The 19481-nt window shown below is 44.0% G+C and overlaps 1 protein-coding gene across 4 annotated transcripts in view; it reads right to left on the bottom strand.

The window, feature by feature from the left end:
* Window positions 1-653: 653 nt before the first annotated feature.
* The window catches only part of CNOT10 (CCR4-NOT transcription complex subunit 10), a 68431-nt gene continuing 49603 nt past the window's right edge, over window positions 654-19481 (bottom strand). For 2 of the 4 annotated variants that reach the window (XM_022553753.3, XM_089918978.1), the window contains exons 14-19: window positions 14967-15080; window positions 11396-11526; window positions 10795-10830; window positions 10471-10598; window positions 6080-6155; window positions 666-5113 (exon numbers count right to left, since the gene is read on the bottom strand). In XM_022553753.3, coding sequence (XP_022409461.2) covers window positions 4962-5113; window positions 6080-6155; window positions 10471-10598; window positions 10795-10830; window positions 11396-11526; window positions 14967-15080 — 637 coding nt within the window. In that variant the 3' untranslated portion in view covers window positions 666-4961. Of the gene's footprint in view, window positions 5114-6079; window positions 6156-10470; window positions 10599-10794; window positions 10831-11395; window positions 11527-14966; window positions 15081-19481 lie in introns of all 4 variants that reach the window. The other 2 variants (XM_022553752.3, XM_089918976.1) reach the window with 2 other exon arrangements.

The following is a 19481-nucleotide window of genomic DNA, read 5'->3' as shown; positions in this document are numbered from 1 at the left end:
CATTCAGAGAATTCCAGAATAGCTACCTGTGGCTTTAGCGGGGACTCAGTGATGGCAGAGGACATTTACAGGCGGCCTTCCCTCACCCTCAGTCTCAGAAGCCCCCAGGAAAGCCGTGCTGGGGGGAGGGGAGGGGAGCGTTGGGGGTGGGGACAGGACCGGGGCGCCCACATGCAAATGCAGCAGTGACAATCCGGTCGGGCGCCTCGGTACCTCCGGGAGGCCGAGGCTGGAACAAAGCGTTAGCATTTTCTACATGTGAAAAGCCCGCATTCCTGGGCGGGGAGGCCGCGAGGGCGCCGCCCCCCTCTCCCCATTCACCCTCCGGACCACACAGAGCGGCTCTCGCGCCAATTGCTCGAAGGTTCGCTCCAGCTTTTCTTTTGACTAGGGCGATGCATACGAAATGTAGATATTTCCCTAAACGCTGGCTTTGACATTTAATGCGATCCTAAGTAGCCAGAAATGTGGACGGGATTAGGACGAGGCTCGGGGCCCACAGGGACACTTGGCCAAATCCGCCTAAATCCTCCAGGACGATTGTTTGTCACCACACGGATCCCCTTTGCCCCAAATTAGGGGACTAATGAACTTCGCTGCCTTCCCCCCCCCCCCCGGGGCACTCCCACTCCCACCCCAGGGCCTGCATTTCGGCCCGGTTCTTCCCAGGGAGGAAGGGAAGCCGAGTGTGTAAACTGCTTGCTGTGTGTAGGTATAGGTTTGGTTACTTTAGGCTGGGCCAGCTGAGTTTCACCAGTAACCCACCCATCCTGGGTCAGTATTTAACTTACTTGATGAGGCTCAGAGGGTCAAGGATGCTGAGGCCCCGTGAACCCTGGGATTATGTTAATAAGCCATCCCACCTTGAAAGAAGTAGTTCCTGTGACACTGCCAGACCTAGAAAGCAAGCACCCAAAGTTCTGTTCTGCAGACTTTACTGTTTATCTAGAACAATCCACACACTGTATAATGCACAGCCCTGTCTTCAAAGTACTCACAATCCAGGAAGGGGAAGGAAACAGATGACAAAGAACAGAACATAGACTGAGCCTGAAGATCTGCCAGGTTACCACAGGGCTCTGTGAAAAGCTCACCAACCCGGAACACGCCTCCAGTAAGCATATGTGGAATGAATGAAGACTTGGTTTGTAACAGGTATCTCCTTGGGAGTTAGTGTGAGACAGCAGGATGTGTACACACTGAAACTGGAACGAAGTTCTAGGGAGTGGAGGAGACTGAAGCAAAGTCCTAGGGATGGGAAATGGTGACCACTTTTGGGAGACAGCAGATTCCAGTTTGGATAACACATGGGGTGTAAGGGAGGGATCAACAGAAGCTCAGTAGGAAAAGGGGAGCAGTTACCATGAAGAGGCCCCCAGTGGGAGTCAGGGCTGTGCTGCAGGCAGTCACAGGGCACAGGCCGAGGTGAGGAGGAAAGGGTGGGGAAGAGACCTCTTGTCATCCAAGGATGAGGGCCTGGGTGAGGCAGGTAAGAATGGGATGAGAACACAGGATGCCAGTATCTACTGAACAACAACTACACCCCAGACACTGGATGTATCCAGAGTGAAGGAGACAGCCATTTACCTGGAGGAGTCCCCCTGCTCTCTACCACCCAACTCCACAGTGTCAGTGGCTCAGAAAACAGTTTCTGCTTTGGTTATCCCTTATATTAAACAGTAAAAAATTATAGAGTTCCCCTTTGTACATTTGGAGTTCATATCCAGCAACAACAATGTCCAGGACCTTAAACCTCACTCCAAGCCTGTGAGGTAGGTACTGTCAGTGTCCTCCTTTTACAGATGAAGAAACTGAGGCACAAAGAAGCAAAATAACTTGTTCCAGATCAAGCTTGTCCCAGTGAGAGAGCTGAGATTTGAAGCCAGTCCAAGAACCTGGCTCCAGGGTCCACAATGTCGTCGATCACCTTTCTCCAGGTGGCTTCCAAGTAGGGGGCTGGATGGGAGCCTGAGAGAGGCAAGGCTGAAAGGAAGGCAGTGTCGAGGGTGACTGGGCTGAGCAGGTCCTCTGGGCAACAGGAGGGTAAGTGAACTCACCTGTAGTGAATGCCCACCCAGTGCCCTTTGCATTCATCATCTCATCTTAATCTTCACACGAGGCCCTGAGGAAAGTTAGCCTCGTTGTGCAAACCCATCAAAAGCCTCGAGAGTGATCAAGTCATTTGGGTTGGGTGAGGGGCAGAGCTCCCAGCTTTAGTCGATAAGGGGTTCTGCGTGGTGAGAACAGCAGTTGTGTTGTTCCGAGAGTGGGGTTGGGGTGCAGGCGGGGCAGGAGAGGCCCCTGAAGGCGCTGGCTCCGCAGGGGTGTCTTCTTGTGGAGTAAGTGCCTGGGCAAAATGAAAGACTACTCCAGCTCTTCTGAGAGTTCATGCCTTGCAGTTCTGGGGACACTCACAATCACATTCTCTCTGGGTCTGTGAAGGGACCCATGCAGTGAATTTTGCCCCATTTTGCTGGTGATCAAGCCTGAACAGAAGCTAACGAGGCTCGTCTCAGAATTCACAACCCCATCAGATATGACACCACCCTTTGAGCACCTGCACCTGTTAAACTACAGAATACCCTATACCATAGAAGAAAAGGTACGATCAAGGGACACAAAGGTGGGGGAGAAACTGGGACAGCTAGGAAAAACTTCAGGGACGTGGAACCTAAACCTCAGCACAGTTAGGATTATCTCTGTTAGCAGACGTGGTGCTAAAGGATTGGGGCAGGAAAAACAGGTGGGAGAAGCCATCTGGCTGATGGACTCCATATGACAAGTCACAGAGGTGAAGAGCTTACATGTACTGTGTTCAGATCTGTCAAGGGCCACCGTGGAAGGCAAAGCTGGGCTGCTGGGATCATAATTTGACAACACATCATATATAGAGTTCTCCAGTTGGGAAAACACTTCACTGGCTTCTCCATAAGATGTGCAGGGCTGTCCCAGCACCGGCAGCTAAGGATAGCTACATGACTTGCCCTACAAAGGAGAGGGAAGCCGAGGTCTGCTGGGGGTTTCTGGGAAAACTTTGTTCCTGATGGTCTCCTGTCACGATAGGCTGCCTTTGCCCTCTTCTTCTTGCCTTCAGTGCAGATGTAATGCTGGAACATCCTGTGACCACGGGGACAAAAACCCAAATGCTAAAGACAGTGGTGTGAGAAAAACAGGGCTGAGTCCCTGATGGCATCACTGAGCACTAGATTAAAGGCCACCAGCTGCCTACGTACCACCTTCTCAAGTTGTTTAAATCATGGATCCATTTTGTGCTACTTGCAGCCAAGAGTATTATTTAACACAGCAACGTGGGGCCTAATCTGCCTCATAGCTATTACCGCTTTCCCCCCAAAACCAACCCGCAAGCAGGGAAAGTTATAATTTTTTTGAGATTTCTCCAAAGATGTACTGCCCTCGAGTACAATTACAGGCCTTCTACCACCATACACTGCCCAAGACCCTGTGGGTTCCCAGCAGTTTATGAAGCATGTGGACTCTGTCCAGGAAATGCCCTGGCTATGCAACGCTACCACCCTGCAGCACACAAGGGGGTCCCACGGTGCTGCTGCTTGTCCAGGGCTTGGGAAAGCAGCACCTGCAGACTTGGACCAGCACCAGTGCAGCTTACGGGTCCTACTCCCATCCCATTTGGAAAAGCCTTCGAGAGGCCCAAGGGAGCTAGGCCACCTCTGTTTCCTGTATCCTCCTGGAAAGAATCTGCTCTGTATATAAACAACTGCAACGTGGCAAAAGAGCAGTCGAGCCCTTGTGCACATCCATCCTGTGTTCAAGTGAAAGAATTGCTCCCTTTCTCTGAGTCATCTGTGGGCAATGTCTAGTCACAGCACAAATACTCAGTTCTTGTGTAGATCCCTAACTAAACTGATATCAGCAACAGAATAATTCAGATAAAGTTTCAGATAAATTCATGTGCTTATCCATACACTCCCCTCTCCAGTTGTGAAACCGAGTAACCATGTAGATTCAGCTAGTGTGTTTCCCTATCTGAACTTGTTCTCCAAAGTTGGGAACTGAAGAGATGTTGACAGCAAGGGATGATCCTAAACGGCAAGCTCTGATGAATCTACCAAATGTGCTCTTGACTAGGGGTCACCCAGTTTTTCTAAAGCAAGCCTGTATGTAGTGTGTTTTGTTTTTCCTAATTACAGTTAGTGTATCGACCCTATGGACAAATTTTGGCCATGTCAATCCTGCAACACATACCTGTCTTGGAAAGAAGCTTTTAAGTTCCTGTTTGCATTTCCAAAGGGGTTAGCAATGAACCTTGAACTCCCTGCTAACAGGGTCCAGAACTGGTGCTTCTGCCTATGGGTACAGGAGGGTGAACGAGACCAGTGCCCTCAACTCTGTTTGTCTTCATCTGTAGTTTTTAAGCAAATGATTGATTCCTATCACATCAGTCATCTCTTCTTAACCCAATTTGACTAGCCCTATGGGTTTTATTATGCATTTTCTGGCCCTTTTAGTCCTAGCTAGGTGTACAACACACCAACCTCCCCTCTCCTCCCCTCCCCTCCCCTCTGATCGGCTTCTGGACTGGCTACTCATCTGCTCATACTGTTCTCTCCATTTTTAAAACTTTAACACTAAATCTCAGATGCCAAAATACTCTAACCGTTGCAGAAAGACAAAATGTATTATATGAGACTGTTCTGGTAAGACTGTGTTTTAATTGCCTATGACACATATATATCACATAATGGCTCAAAAATAGTAGTCTAGCAAAGATTAAAGGAAAACCGATGAAAATGAGCTGTGAATCCTTAATTTGATGTAAGTTTCCGGCAAAAAAAAATCAGGGATTAGAATCATTTCAAAATTGTGTCTTCAAAACTAGTATCCTTTACCATCTGTCTTTTATTCATTTTGCTGTGATACAACTAAAAAGGCCTGCAAATACTCCCCTGGGTCTCAGGTAACAGTTTTCCAAGAGCAAAATATCACTTTCTCTGTACAGTGAACGCCGGCATTTGGATGGGCTGGATCGGGTGGACAGGCTGGAACACTGGCTTCTTTCTCATTTCAGAGAGTGTTTTCACTGTAGGGAGCAGCTGATTCCTTTTGATGATCTGTAAGGCCAGCTGGGTATTACCTATAAAAACACTTCCCATCACAAAAAAAGCATATAACAATACCACCACATACAAAGCAAGCTGTCAGAATCCCGCAAGGGGGTAAAAGGTGATGGAGAAGAGCAGTGGTCTGCAACCTTTGCTGTACACTGGAATCATGTAATGCCCGCTGCACCATCCCCAGAAATTCTGATTTAAGAAATTTCGTGTGCGACCTGGGTGATGGGATTTTTAAAAGCTTTGCACTGATTCTAAGGTGGAGCCCAGTTTGAGAACTTGTCTACAGGTGGACTGCGCAAAAAAAGGGCTCTAAGACCATGCACTAACCCTACTACAGCTTTTAGGAGGACAAGGCCTGCTGGGTGCCAGGCACTTAATGCTCCTTCTTCAGCTATAAAAAGGGGGGAGCCTTGGAAGGATTGCAGCAAGGGGATATGACTAAGAACTCTTAAAACTTTGGTCCCCTCTCATTTCCCCCATTCAGCTCTCCTTTTCTACTTCAAGCCTTCTCTTATGTAGGGCCCACAGCCTTTCTTCCAGTAAGCTACATCCTGGAGGTTGTATATGCCCCAGAGGCATGACCTGGATTTAGGTCTGAATAAAAAATTCTCAGCAGGAACTGGCTTACGGTAAAACTCATTAACGACACCTATGTTTAAAACACTAAGGTATACAACTCAAACCCACCGCATTCTGACTCAGGTTCTCAATTAGAGTCATTTGGATGCCTAAGAGAAAGGTTAATTAGTAGTGATTAATTATAATAGTCAGAAGTTATGCTATTCTCCATTTTCACAGATAAAAGGAAATATGCTTAACCTGCAAGAAGTAGGAATTTGCAAGATACCAAAAACTCCCTCGCTACATTTTTGTCTAGAAGAACTTGATGGGTAATACCTCTTAAATTTCAAAGAGAAAAAGCAGACACCAAAAATCTCGGGCTCTTTGCAGGGCTCCAGTCCTAACTCAAGAGAAGAATCACTCACCATTCTGCAGCTCAAGGTAGACAGCCAGCAGGATGGCTTCAGGGGGCACCTCTTTAGGATGGATCATTGAGGCCGCCTTTGCTCAAAACAAAAAAGAGACCCATGAAAAACAGCTTAAGATACAAACTCCAAGTAATGTCAAAAAAAAAAAAAAAGAATGTCAATCTACCAATGACAAATTAGCAAACTTACTCAACCTCACTGGGACACTACAGTTCTGCTTGGATGGTCCTCAGCTGTCTTTGTCTTTTTTTTTTTTTTTAAAGCTACTTCATTATAACTCTTATTTTTTATTGTAATCTAATTTAAATATTTATGTTTTCGGCTGCGCTGGGTCTTCATTGCTGCAAGCGGCCTTCCTCTGGTTGTGGCGAGTGGGGGCTACTCTTCGTTGCAGTGCATGGGCTTCTTATTGCAGTGGCTTCTCTTGTGGCAGAGCATGGGCTGTAGGCACACGGGCTTCAGTAGTTGCGGAACGCGGGCCTTAGAGCACAGGCTCAGTAGTTGTGGCGCAGGCTCAGTAGTTGCCCTGCGGCATGTGGGATCTTCCCAGACCAGGGATCGAACCCGTATCCCCTGCACTGGCAGGTGGATTCTTAACCACTAGACCACCAGGGAAGTCCAGCTGTCTTTGTCTTGATCCCTCCCCATTAAACTAGACATGTTATTTTTAGTTAAATATTTATCTTCCCTTGCCTAGTCCATAATGAGTTCTTAATAGGAGAAAGCTTTCCTTCCCTCTTGGTTTTCTTCTATCTCTTGGCTGTATTTGGTTTTGAGATGGGTGATCAGACACTCCTGACTCTACACTCCAGTCACCCATCCAGGTCTGCTGGTAGTTCTTCACCAGACACACACAGTTGCACCTCTATCCAAATCTGCACGTCTATTTTTTTTCCCTAAGTAACAGCTTAGTATTGTAAGCTGCAAACTCCCAATGTCAGGAATAAGAATTCAAACTTAAAAGGCTGGAAATATACAAAAAATATACCACTAAGCATGTTCAGGACATCCCTGGTGGCGCAGTGGTTAAGAATCCGCCTGCCAATGCAGGGGATGCGGGTTCGATCCCTGGTCCGGAAAGATCCCACATGCCGCAGAGCAGCCCGCACACCACAACGAAGAACAGCCCCCGCTCTCCACAACTAGAGAAAGCCCGCGTGCAGCAACGAAGACCCATCGCAGCCAAAAAAAACAAAAACAAAAACAAAGAGCATGTTCAAGGTCTCCATTCTTAAGGACTGAAATAGTACAATTTAGTCAAATAAAATTATTTGTTTAGGCAACATGCTGTCCTTTCCTAGATCTGAGAGCCGTAACACCAGCCTGCAGTTTTCTGATTTAGTCCTGTTCTGGTTGAAGGTGCTGAGATTGTAGGTTTATTCCCTCATTCTGGGCCCCTCTGGGCCGCAGCCTCTTCCTCGTCTTACCATCAACTGGTATTCCCTCATCCAGGTTCAGGTGCTCATGCTTCCAGACTGCTTTGCGTCTTCCCTTAATCTAATCAGAAAGTGTCCTTTACAAATATTTATTGACCAGAGGTGGGTGTAAGACAGGGACTTACCCTGATAATAAACAGCATGCAAATAACTAACAGTAATCCAAACAAATTTACTGTTAGGGAGAGGAAAGTGAACGTAGTATGAATACGACGAGAGAGGAGTTTCTTCGAGTGCAGAGCTTTTGGGCAAGGGAAGCCTGTCTCTGTCCTCCAAGGGTGGATACCTGAGAGGCAGAAAGCGGGGAGGCACGGCAGTGCAGGCCATGGGGTGAGTGTGGGAGACATCTGGGGGACCAGAAACGGGCACAAGGTCGGGTCCGGGCAGCATCAGAAGAAATCTCAGACTAGTGGGCGTTCTCGTCCAGAGCACATGCTCCCAGGTTCCTCGTGAATGAAGCAAGGAGGCTTTTCATTCCTCCTACGACATCACTGATGTACCACAGCTCAGTTCAGAAAATGAGATTTTATACTTTTGGCCTAGCTTCAAATGGGCAAGACCACCTTTACATCATTTTGTGGATATTAAAATCTCCATTTTCCTTCCAACTGGCTAGTTAACACAGGTCATCTACTGTCCTTTGCACTGACTGCAGCCTTTTCTAAAATACAAGAACTCATGGCAACAACTTTATGAGAGAATGGTATTTTGCTTACTGGCTGTTCATAATGGTTAGTGGTGGGCAGGCAACCTCAGAAACCTCTACTTGAGCCCTTTCCAACTCTTCACACATCATTGTTCTCCCTCCCAGGCACGGTGGGCCTCCCCATTAACAAGGTCCAGCCACTGGATTAACCTAAAAACCAAGGGACCAAAACAAAACCCCCTTCAGACCCCAAACCAGGCCTGACCCCATCTGTCTCTCCCAGCGTGGCTGCCGCCATGGCCACCTGCTGCACAAGAACCTGAGCTAGAGTGTACACACTGCAACTTCACATCCAAAGCCTGTGTGCTGCAGGCCTTGAGGGCCACGGGCACTTTCCAAAGGGCTGTTCAATAGCCCAGCCTTGCCACGGAGAACAGCGCAACATTTTAACTCTTCCCGTTTAACTCCTGCACTCAACTCCTAGATAAGATCAAACGCGTTCCCTGGACAGTCCATCACTTCACTTTGCTGATTTTGGATCAGAAATGCTGACCAGATGCCACTAAGTCGACTAAATATCACTCATGGTTATTTTCCACACGGTAAATCTTCACTTCTAGACACAACAAGGTCACCTTCATAGGAAGCCGCCTTACCTTCTGAGAATAGGTTTAATTTCAGTTTCAGTTACTCTGGCAAACATATGGGGATGTGGGTTCTCTTATGTGCTGCTGGTGAATACACCATCTGGCACAAACTTTCTTTTTTTTCCCTTCATTTTTAATAAATTTATTTATATATTTATTTATGGCTGCGTTGGGTCTTCATTGCTGCATGCAGGCTTTCTCTAGTTATGGCGAGTGGGGGCTACTCTTCATTGCGGTGCGCAGGCTTCTCACTGCCGTGGCTTCTCTTGTGGCGGAGCACAGGCTCTAGGCACACAGGCTTCAGTAGTTGTGGCTCATGGGCTCTAGAGCGCAGGCTCAGCAGTTGTGGCACATGAACTTAGTTGCTCCGCGGCATGTGCAATCTTCCCAGACCAGGGCTCGAACCTGTGTCCCCTGCATTGGCAGGTGGATTCTTAACCACTGTGCCACCAGAGAAGTCCCTGGCACAAACTTTCTATATTAGAAGTCTGAAAATTCTGCATAACCCCTGATCTTGCGATTCCCTTTTTAGGAAGACATCTCCTAACTGTAAGGTCCATGGGGGCAAGGTTGTATCATGTCCACTTATTTACTACTGTCTTATTCCCTTGGCTTAGCCCAGAAGCACATGCGCTGAATTAATACCCTTTTCTTCCCCCTAATTTTTTCTTTTTTTTTTTTTAACTCTTTTGGCTGTGCTGCACGGCATGTGGGATCTTAGTTCCCCTACCAGGGATCGAGCCCACGCCCCTTGCATTGGAAGCATGGAGTCTTAACCACTGGACTGCCAGGGAGGTCCTGAATTAATATCCTTCTGAGGATATTACCCCTTTCCAATTCTGGGAAACTCCTCTGGGGCTGCCAATGGCAGTACCTGTTCTCCTACTACAGGTATGGGTCCCTGCCCATGATCAGTCCAGGGATGGGCAGGTGACCTAAAGAGGCCCAATCAGAACCTTCCTTGAGACCTGCTGATGAGGCCCCTCTCAGTGGTAGAAGTCAAAGGTCTGTTTTAGTTACACATTGCCAGGAGCTTTCTTTATTGTATATAGACTTTCTTTGGTACTGACTTTGTGAACCCTTCTTCTTAAAAGACGTATTTGTCATTTAACTTTTTGAGTGGACAGAGATTTATACAATTCAAAGCTAAAAAGCATGAGTATCCAGTGAAAAGTCTCCCAGTTCAGTGCTCCATCTACACAGTACTTATCTTGCCAGCCCTGCAGCCAATGTTAACAGTTTGTGGTGTGTTCATTTGGAGATCTTTTCCGCATATACAGGATTATATAAAAACTGTTTTGCATCTTGTTCTTTTCACTTAATATGTCTTGGATATGTTACCATTTTAGTATATAGGGTTTACAGCTGCATTGTGTTCAACTATATGGACACACCATTGATTTTTGTGAGCCCTTATTTAGATGGTTTCCAATCTTTTGAAATTTCAATGATTAAAATCTTCAGGAAAACTCTCCATTAGGTGCCTAGGTTCATTTGCAACAACAATCAGTTGTGTACCTTCCAAGAATATGTCTGGAGGAGTAATATTCCAATGTTTAACAAACTGATCAGAAGCCTCAAACAAAATAACAGAGCCTAGAAACTCCAAACCCTCTGCTGGCTGCCTCACAAGATGGTCTGGCACTGGCCCAGCCTCACCTGGTGGAGACACTTCCGTGCTTTGTCATACTCGCTCCTCAGGCAGTAGGCGCTGCCCAGGTTGAACAGCATCACAGTCCGGGCTGAGTTGACGGAACTGGGGTAGCATTGAGGTGCCCGCTTCCCAGCTGGGGAGAAGACCAGACACATGTGAAGAGGCCAGGCCAAGGGCCAGGGAGCAACCCCCTCTACTGCCTGAAGAGCTGCTCAGAATAAAGCCTAGCTCTACTCCTCAGGCGGACAAAGGAAGGACACAGAGGCTCGAGGGTGAGTCTTTGGGAAGCAGGCCAGGCTACTTAAGTCTTTACAAAACGTCTTACTTACAGGATTCCATTGCTTCATTTTCACCTTTGTCTGATCCTACAAAGACATGAAAATAAATCTGAGGGGGTCGGACAACAGAGTATATTTTCTAAAAACCTAATTTCCTTTATGAAATGGAAATCTAATATTAAAGCAATCTACCACAGTATTTCCTTTTCATGTAGTACAGGTTCTAATAAAAGATATGAGAATGCTACCTACCACCACCACCACCATGGCCTGAGAAATAACCCTGAATAAAGTGAAAACTAGTCTCACTCCCTCAAAAACTTAGCCATGATTTAAAACTGACTTTTGAATGCGATACTTTTACTCTCCCCTGGATTGTGGAATCCCTCTGAAGAGAAAAATATAAGAATCAAAACAAACTGTTCTAACACTATCAGCCTTTCAAAAGTTAGAATTTAGACCATGTGATTATCAACTCCTAGGTCTCCTCAGCAAACAATTAGTATAAAGTAAGTACAGCCAAAACCGTACAGTGCCGACCTAAAACTCCCTTCCCTTTACAACCGTGCCGTTAAATTTCCACACAGCCTGAGTTACAACGGAAAGGCAGTGGAAATGGTGAAGAGTTCTGATCAAATGTGTCCTCATTAACCTTGGTCCTGCTCATTTGAAGAGATCCCTAAGGAGACATCAGTGACATTCTCCGGGTTCAAATGAGTAATAGCATCAGAGATTCTGTCCAGAGAGATGAGGGCTTCTGCAGCATATAAATGGCCCAGAAACCTAAAATGAAAAAAAAAAACCAACCAGATTCCAAACTGAAAAGTAGGTCATCACAAAAATACCCAAGTATAATAGAATTTGGTGTATGTGTGTTTCACATATTTCAAGTCTTTGAATTGAAATCTAAGTTTATAAATGGATTGATTAAGAGTCATTTAAATTTTATCTCTTTAAAAATATCTTAAATATATAATAATTTTTATGTTCGCTAAGTAGGAACAAATGACATATCAATTAAGAGAGCAGTTTAGGGGCTTCCCTAGTGGCACAGCAGTTAAGAATCTGCCTGCCAATGCAAGGGACACAGGTTCGAGCCCTGGCCTGGGAAGATCCCACATGCTGTGAAGCAACTAAGCCTGTGCGCCACAACTACTGAGCCTGAGCTCTAGAGCCCACAAGCCACAACTACTGAGCCCACGTGCCACAACTACTGGAGCCTGCGTGCCTAGAGCCTGTGCTCCGCAACAAGAGAAGCCACGACAATAAGAAGCCCGTGCACCGCAACGAAGAGTAGCCCCCGCTCACCGCAACTAGAGAAAGCCCGCACACAGCAACAAAGACCCAACACAGCCAAAATAAATTAATTAAAAAAAAAGAGAGCAGTTTAAAGTTGGCAGTAAATCAACTATATTTCAATAAAAATTTAAAATAAAATAAAATAAAGTTGGCAAATTTACACTGTTCTGTTTATACAGAAAATAACATAAGAAGGTAATGAAGTTCTAAAATAAGAGGCAGATCCGAGGATGGATTCCCCGGGAGCGGAGGATCAGAATTAGGGTCCTCTAGGGAGTTCCCTGGTGGCCTAGTGGTTAGGATTCTGGGCTTTCACTGCTATACCAGGGTTCGATCCCTGGTCGGCAAACTGAGATCCCGAAAGCTGTGCAGCACAGCAAAAGAAAAGAAAGAGGGAAAGAACAAAAAAAGAATTAGGGTCCTCCAGCCTCTGCTGCTGGAACAGTCAAAAGGCACCAGGACGCCAGACCAGATCTGGGTTGGATCAGCTTTACTTCTATTCCAAAGGTGTCCTCCTTTTCACATCATCTATTTTATGTCCACTGATGTTGGGCAGAAGTGCTTTCCCCAGGTTTACAACAGCCTGCTTCTTCCAGTCTTACTTTGAGCCATTTTCCCCATGATCATCTGATTGATTTTTCAAAATTAAAACAGCCTCAGCCATATTACACCTTGCTCAAAATCTTAATGACTTTTTCTACTTGAGAACAAAATAAGACAAACAAAGCTAAACTTATAGATTTAAAGCTCTCCACAATTTGGTCCCACTTTCCTGTATTCAGTCAACATTCTCACTCCCCCAAAGATTCTTCTGTTCCCACCAGACACAGCGTCCTGGGCAGGACACCCCACTGTGCTCCCTGTGGCCTTGCCTCCTGGGGTGCAAAGCCAGGCCAAAATCCAACTCCTTTTAAAGGCCAGCTCAGTTCTCACCTCCTTTAGTTGGCCTGTCCCAACTGATCTGTCCACATGGATCTTGGGTCCTCAAATCTTAGGCTCTTTTCAGTTTGACCATTTTCTGGGATTTATGCACATTAATCACTCAAGAGCTATTTCTTTATTAAGCAATTTCTTTCTTCTAACTAGCAGGAGCTGTAATGCCCTTCTATTTTGCTTCCCCACCAAATACCCTAAAAGAAATGACAGCTTTTAAAAAAAATCAGTAACCTCAAATGTATTTTGAAATAAGATATTTTAAAAAACTTCATTAAAGCAGTATCTATAAGCCAATAATCATTATAAAACACAAACACACAAATCCAAAGAACGACTTCAAACTGTTTTCTGTGAATTTACTTAAAAATTTTTTTAAATCAAATTAAATGCCTTCATGACACTCAGAGCCCAGAACTCCAGATGAGGTGTACGGAAGGCAACAAGCAGCTGGGTAAAGCTGCTGTGGTATCTGGGCTGCCATGGGCAGAAAATGCTCATCCTCACTGGAAAGATAGTGGTCTGGCCAGTAATTAGAAACCAATGCTTAGGATAGAATAGTTAAGAGAATTAAAGATGAAGTTATCAGACATGGCTTGGCCAACCCCTCAGGGTTGGCTAAGAAATCATAAAATCTAAGAATTTTATTGTTTTGACGTTCAGAGGGAAGAAGTTGATAAATGAGGTTAAAAACCCTCCAGTAAATGCCAAGTAAAGAATCTAATTGGGATTGTTTTAGAATAGTGATCACAATGTCAGCCAGAGGATTAAAAAAAGCAGAGAGGATTCGTGTTTCATTTTTGTTAAAAAGAAAAAAAACACACACAACTCTGCTCTACTGACGGCCACACACACCACATCTGAGCAGCGCACGTCCAGTGGGGCGGCGCAGGCCGACGTTCCTGACTGGTATTTCACGGGGCTGGGCCACGGGAAGGAGGGAAGGCGCGACCGCCCTGACCTCGAGCTCAGGACCCTCCAGGCCTGGATATTAGACAAGGTTTTCTCACAGGCAAGCAGGAGCGCTCACACTTGAATTGTGACAAATTCTCCTATGTTCCTGGATGCTCTTTTAATTTTTTTTTTTTTTTAACACAAAGCATGAAAAAACCCCCAAAATAATAAAACACAAGGCATGTTTGGGGAACACTGACCTGAAACAACCTTAATCAATGTTAATTTTAGATGATTATATAAAGTAATACTTTTTTAAAAGACAAAAATAATTAAACATTTATAGAATTGTTCCTCAGAGTACGATCTCACAGTTCTAAATGTTGCATGTTACAAACAAAGGGTGCTAAAAGGCAAAAGAACATATTTTGGAAATTATAACTATATACCCACAGGATGAATGAAAAAACAACTGTCCTAATGCTATGCAGAGTACTTGTGGTCTTGGGTAAAATTTCTAGCATCAGCATCACACAAAGATTCAAAGAATGCTGCATCTTCCTCAATTTCCATAAAAGAAAAGATGATGTGCTTTAGAAAAATTTTAGCATGACAATGACACTAATATTGAAGAGGCACCTGAAGAGTTTAAATAAAACTCATGTACTCAGGAAATGGTACAGTAGTCTGGAAAAATATTTTAAAATTCTTATTTGTCTACTTTAATTCTTCAAAGCAGATTTATCCTTTTGACCAAACTCCTTTTTGTGTGGGTCTTCTCCCTGAGGACTAAGCTTGTTTGGGAGCTAATATATGATAACATGCTCCAGTCAGACCCAGCAGTGGACACTACAGAGCCCAAAGATTCTGCTTCCTAATGCTCAGAACGGCAAATGCCATTTCCAATAACCCTTGAGGTGCAACAAGTGAAAAAAATTTCACTACCAAACACACAATTACCAAATTAAGAAAGAAACTTTTTGCTTTCCCTAAGATAATTTTCCACTGGAGGAGTAAAAGAAGCAATATGCACCACAAACTAACTGAAACCCTCCAAAGAAAACAAACCAGGGACACACAGGGCAAGTCACACTTACTTCAGGGATCCTGACAGCTTGGGCTGCTGAAGAAGTTTATCTGCATGATTCAAAGCCATAAGGTTATCACCCAAAGCCAGAGCCACGTAAGCACTACAGGCGAGTATGGAGCACCTGGAACACAAAAGGCAAGGGCTGAAGACCTGAGTTACAAAGTGACGATGATATTTGTTAAACAGGAAAGAGCTCCCTAATTATAGCTGTGGCAATCTGGACACCAGGAAAGGAGAGAGGAAGCCACGGTACTAATGGTAAGAATTAGAATGATGTGTAAACTACCGTCTGAGGTTCAGTTTAGCTATTTACCTAAATCATCTTTAGCTTCCATCCCATCTCCAACAAAATAACCAAATGGAGTTACAATATATATTTAGCCTGTAAAAAAATAATAAAGTTAATGGCCTAGTGAGAACTTGCTTCCATAGAACATTTCTTTTAATATCCTGGAAACTCTATGGAAGCACATTTGCGACTCTGCTAAGAAACACAATTAACTTACTAAAAAATCCATTTAGCTCAGCTTACTGTAAAGTGTTCTCCTCTGAAACTATTAAGAAGTCTATAGGTTTTGCTAAGCAACAGTATCAAGAGTAACTAAAAGAATTTCATTCACATAGGTACTATTATCCTAAATGAATATTCAAGAAAAAAACAGGCTGAATAAATACATGTGAAGGTATAAAATTTAAGTTACACCGATTTTGCTAGGTTGGGTTGGAAACCTAAATTTCTGTTTTGTTTTCTACTTAAGGGGCAGCTCATTTAAAACAAGTCTAGCCGAAGACTTGACACTAATAGATCATTTGAATGTTAAACAACCGCTCCACAAAGCAATCTTAAAATAAACCCTTGTCAAATAGAAATGAGGTCTGAATGGCCGACCACAAATGACCTGACTTAGATACAGAGTTTTGAGTTATGTTTACAAATTACAATACATATGTATATCATGAAATGCACTTGGGTTGTAATTTTAGTCTAAGGAAGAATGTAACCATCCTGGCAACACAGAGTTTTCTAACACTCTGAAATCCTCTGACCAGAAATGCCCCTCTGGTAAAAGCACAGCCAGGCAAATTCAGAAGCAGCCTGCCATTTCCTCCTTACTGGCTCACTCCTGGTTGCTGGAGCCTTATAAAATTATCTACTAAACGAAAAGCAGCCCCTCAACTCCTAACAACACAGAAAAGTAGACTGGCACGAGGAAATTGGTATTTATGGCCTTAGGTTATGATGATAAGGGCTAGAAGATTGCCCACTGTGGGTCCTTGTTTTATATCAGTGTAGAAACTGAGATCCAAAGTGATTAAATATATTCACTAGCTTAGAGTATGTGATTAAATCTGGACTAACTAACGGGCAACACTGTGGACTCTCAATTCACAGTTCTTCCCATCCTATCACACTGCTTCTCTGTCAATTCATAAGATTGCCCTAAAAATAAAGCAGAAAGAAAAGATTACATTATGATTTTCCTAATGCATACATAACTATGCACGCATATGTAATCTGTCTTTTTAAAAAGGAAGAAAACAGAATTTAATTGAAACATTACAAGTTTAAATTTTGTTACTGAGCACCTAATGTAAAATCTGAACCCTGTTCATAGAAGAGAGTAATTTAAGAGCAGGCAAGTAGTGTTACTTCCAAAGGGATTTTCCTAACAAGCCGACTGTCATCCTTGTGTCTCCAAGAGCTGTCTTCACTTAGCAAGGCTACCCTGTAGCCACGGCCCCTGGGGGAAGTCCTCTCCCTGATGGAAGACTCCAGGGCCCACAGGACGGAGGCACTGGCTAATTATCTCCCATTTTCAGGAGCACTTCAGTGGTTAAGCTCTGTGTGGTAAGATTAGGTGACTTAATTTCCTCTTTTGGTTTATTTGTAGTTTTATTTTTAAATGGCAATAAACATTCATTCATCAGCCAGATATGCATTATGAAGACAACGAATGACGTTTAAAGGCCTAAGTCTCCAGAGGCCCAAGACCACCATCAGCTCATGGCAGTCATACAATTTAATATCCGTTTTCATCTGTGACTTTGCCAAAGGCCAGGGTAAAACACAGTTCCTTAAAAGCAGAAGCCTGCATCTTTTGTTTCCTACACAAAGATGAGAGCAATTTCTCACCATCTGCAGTAGGTGTTTAATAGGTAATCACTGAAGACCACAGCTTTCAACATTTTAGATTTTCTTCTCCAGGCACCCAGACCCCCACCTGTCCTGCTGGCAGGCCACCTTGCTGACCAGGCCAGCTCCTTCCCGGCTCCCAAACACAGGGGAGTCACCCTGCATGCTCTAGGTCCTAGAGTCTAGGACAGGCCTCACCTCAGGCAGGCTTGCTGGGAAAAGCCTGCCCTGGCCTCTCGTGACAGTAGGGGGGCTATTACTGCTCCAGCCCACTGTCAAGCCCACTTTGGGTCCAGAAATCAGTCATGTAAGATTTGCAGCAGGATTCTGTTTCCCAAACTATAATTATGTATAAGGTAAAGATCTTGTTTTCCTTAGCTTTTACCTCTTTCCCCATAAGATAGCATATCAAATTAGAACAGGGTGAAAGATTTATACTAATAATACAAGCCTCCTATTAAAAAATACTTGAATATGTGAATGCAAAACTTTGGGGCATTTATGCTCCTCTTCTCAGAGTGCCTTCCAACGCACCCTAACTCATCTCTCACCACCCTCTCACTCATCCTCCTTTTCCTCTTAGAAAACAACACTCCACTCTACATAATTCCTGCAGACCAGTCACACTAGAAACACGCACGGCTCTCTCTACTGAGCCTCTGGAGAAATCACTTTACTTCTGATAGCTGCTACTTAAAATATTGACCCCCACCCACCAGCCTGCCCCACTACTTTCTTACTTCCTTGAGTCACTGTCCAATCTGCTTTACCAGCCACTCAGTGGATCTGACAGTTCATTAGACTGGAAGAACTATACCTCAAGGGAAAGGACACGCTAGCCTCTCCCCCCTACTGTGGCGGATCTGACACAGCCCCACCCTCTCCTCCACATGCTGGAGGAGCTGGCTTTAGGTCCACAGAATGCCAACCCTTGGAAAAGAAAGGAACAAAAAGATGAAGAAGAAGAAAGAGAAATGGGGAAATAATTTTCCTTAAAGGACCAAACTACAGCAACAAGCTATGTTAAGACTGGGCATTAAAATTTGTCAAGCCATTTATTCTGTGAGTAAAATGAACCAAGTGTCTGAAATAGCTCAACCCATATCAAAAGAGGCTAAAATGGGGGTAAATCCAGTCAGTCACCATCGGTCAAAGGAAAATAAATTCACAAAGTAACTTCATGGCAAATGTTATTTGAAAAACTGGCTTAAAAAATCCTATAAAGAATTTCTTCCAATAAACTGAACATGGTACTGGATTTTAAAATTTAAAAAAATATACAAGCTGTTCCCATTTAGCTACAAAAATCTAGAAAATGTTAAACCTGTCAACTTCCCATTCAAGAAAATTAAAAAGTTAAATTAGATAAGTTTTTCACTTCATGTCTTCTGTAAACACTTTGCTTTCTTTTTTTTTTTTTTAACATTTTGCTTTCTAATAACAGTTCTGTGCAAAAAGAATCTTACTGACAAACACACCCCAAATCCAACACTAATATAAGCCCAGCTCAAAGAAGCTGAAGAAGTTTTCCTCCTCAACCAAATCTAGCATCTCAAGGAACCCAGTCTTACCCCTGGTGGCAAATAAAATGCAACAGTCACAGACATTGCATTTTATACATGGACAGGACCTTAAGACAATGCAATCCAATTTGACAGAAGAGGAATGAAAGGCCCAAAGGGGTTAAATGATTTGTTCAATGTCAGCAGAAGCCCTGTGGGGTTTCTCCAGAGTGGGAGACCACTGAAGAATTATTCTAACCCCCGCTTGTGATCAATGTGATCATCAGTTCAGCTGAATGGGGTCCTGGGACTCAGGTGTGAATCATGCCAATGTGAACACAAACTGCTGATAAGGTGAAGGATATGTCACACAGGCAGGTTCCCGCTTTGGCAGAGTTTATTAGATAAAAAAGTTTCAGTAGGACCAGACCCAGCTGTAAGACTGAAATGGGGTCAAGTCTCTAGCAAGAGCAATATGAGATTCAAAAGATTATTAGCTATAAACCTGTTTTAGGAATGTCTCATGAGCTATAACAGAACCACCAAAAGAAATATGATTCCTTAAGTACACTAAAACTGCCTGTAATATTAATGTTATCAACCATTTGTTTGACTCATCTTCTTTTATAAACACTGGCCCAAGGGAGGTCCCTTTTAACTGAATGGGAAATAATTCACTGAGTGTCACATCAGAGTCTAAAAGAACTAATTAAGGTTCCATAATTTATACCTGTGGAATAACTGGGCCTAATTAAATTTGGTCTGAACATTCCCTTTTATCCATTTTGAGCCTCTTATTAAAAAAAAAGACAAATTGAAATTTCATTTTTATCTTGTATGCTTTAAGTCTGGCCTCAGTGTTATTTCCTACCCTTTTCTAGTAGTT

Source organism: Delphinapterus leucas, chromosome 10 (genome assembly GCF_059928025.1).
Source record: "Delphinapterus leucas isolate spDelLeu-1000000601 "Yukka" chromosome 10, BTC_Dleu_Yukka2, whole genome shotgun sequence".
Taxonomy (NCBI): Eukaryota; Metazoa; Chordata; class Mammalia; order Artiodactyla; family Monodontidae; genus Delphinapterus; species Delphinapterus leucas.
Note: the sequence above shows the minus strand (reverse complement) of the source record. Positions and strands in the feature narration are given on the sequence as shown.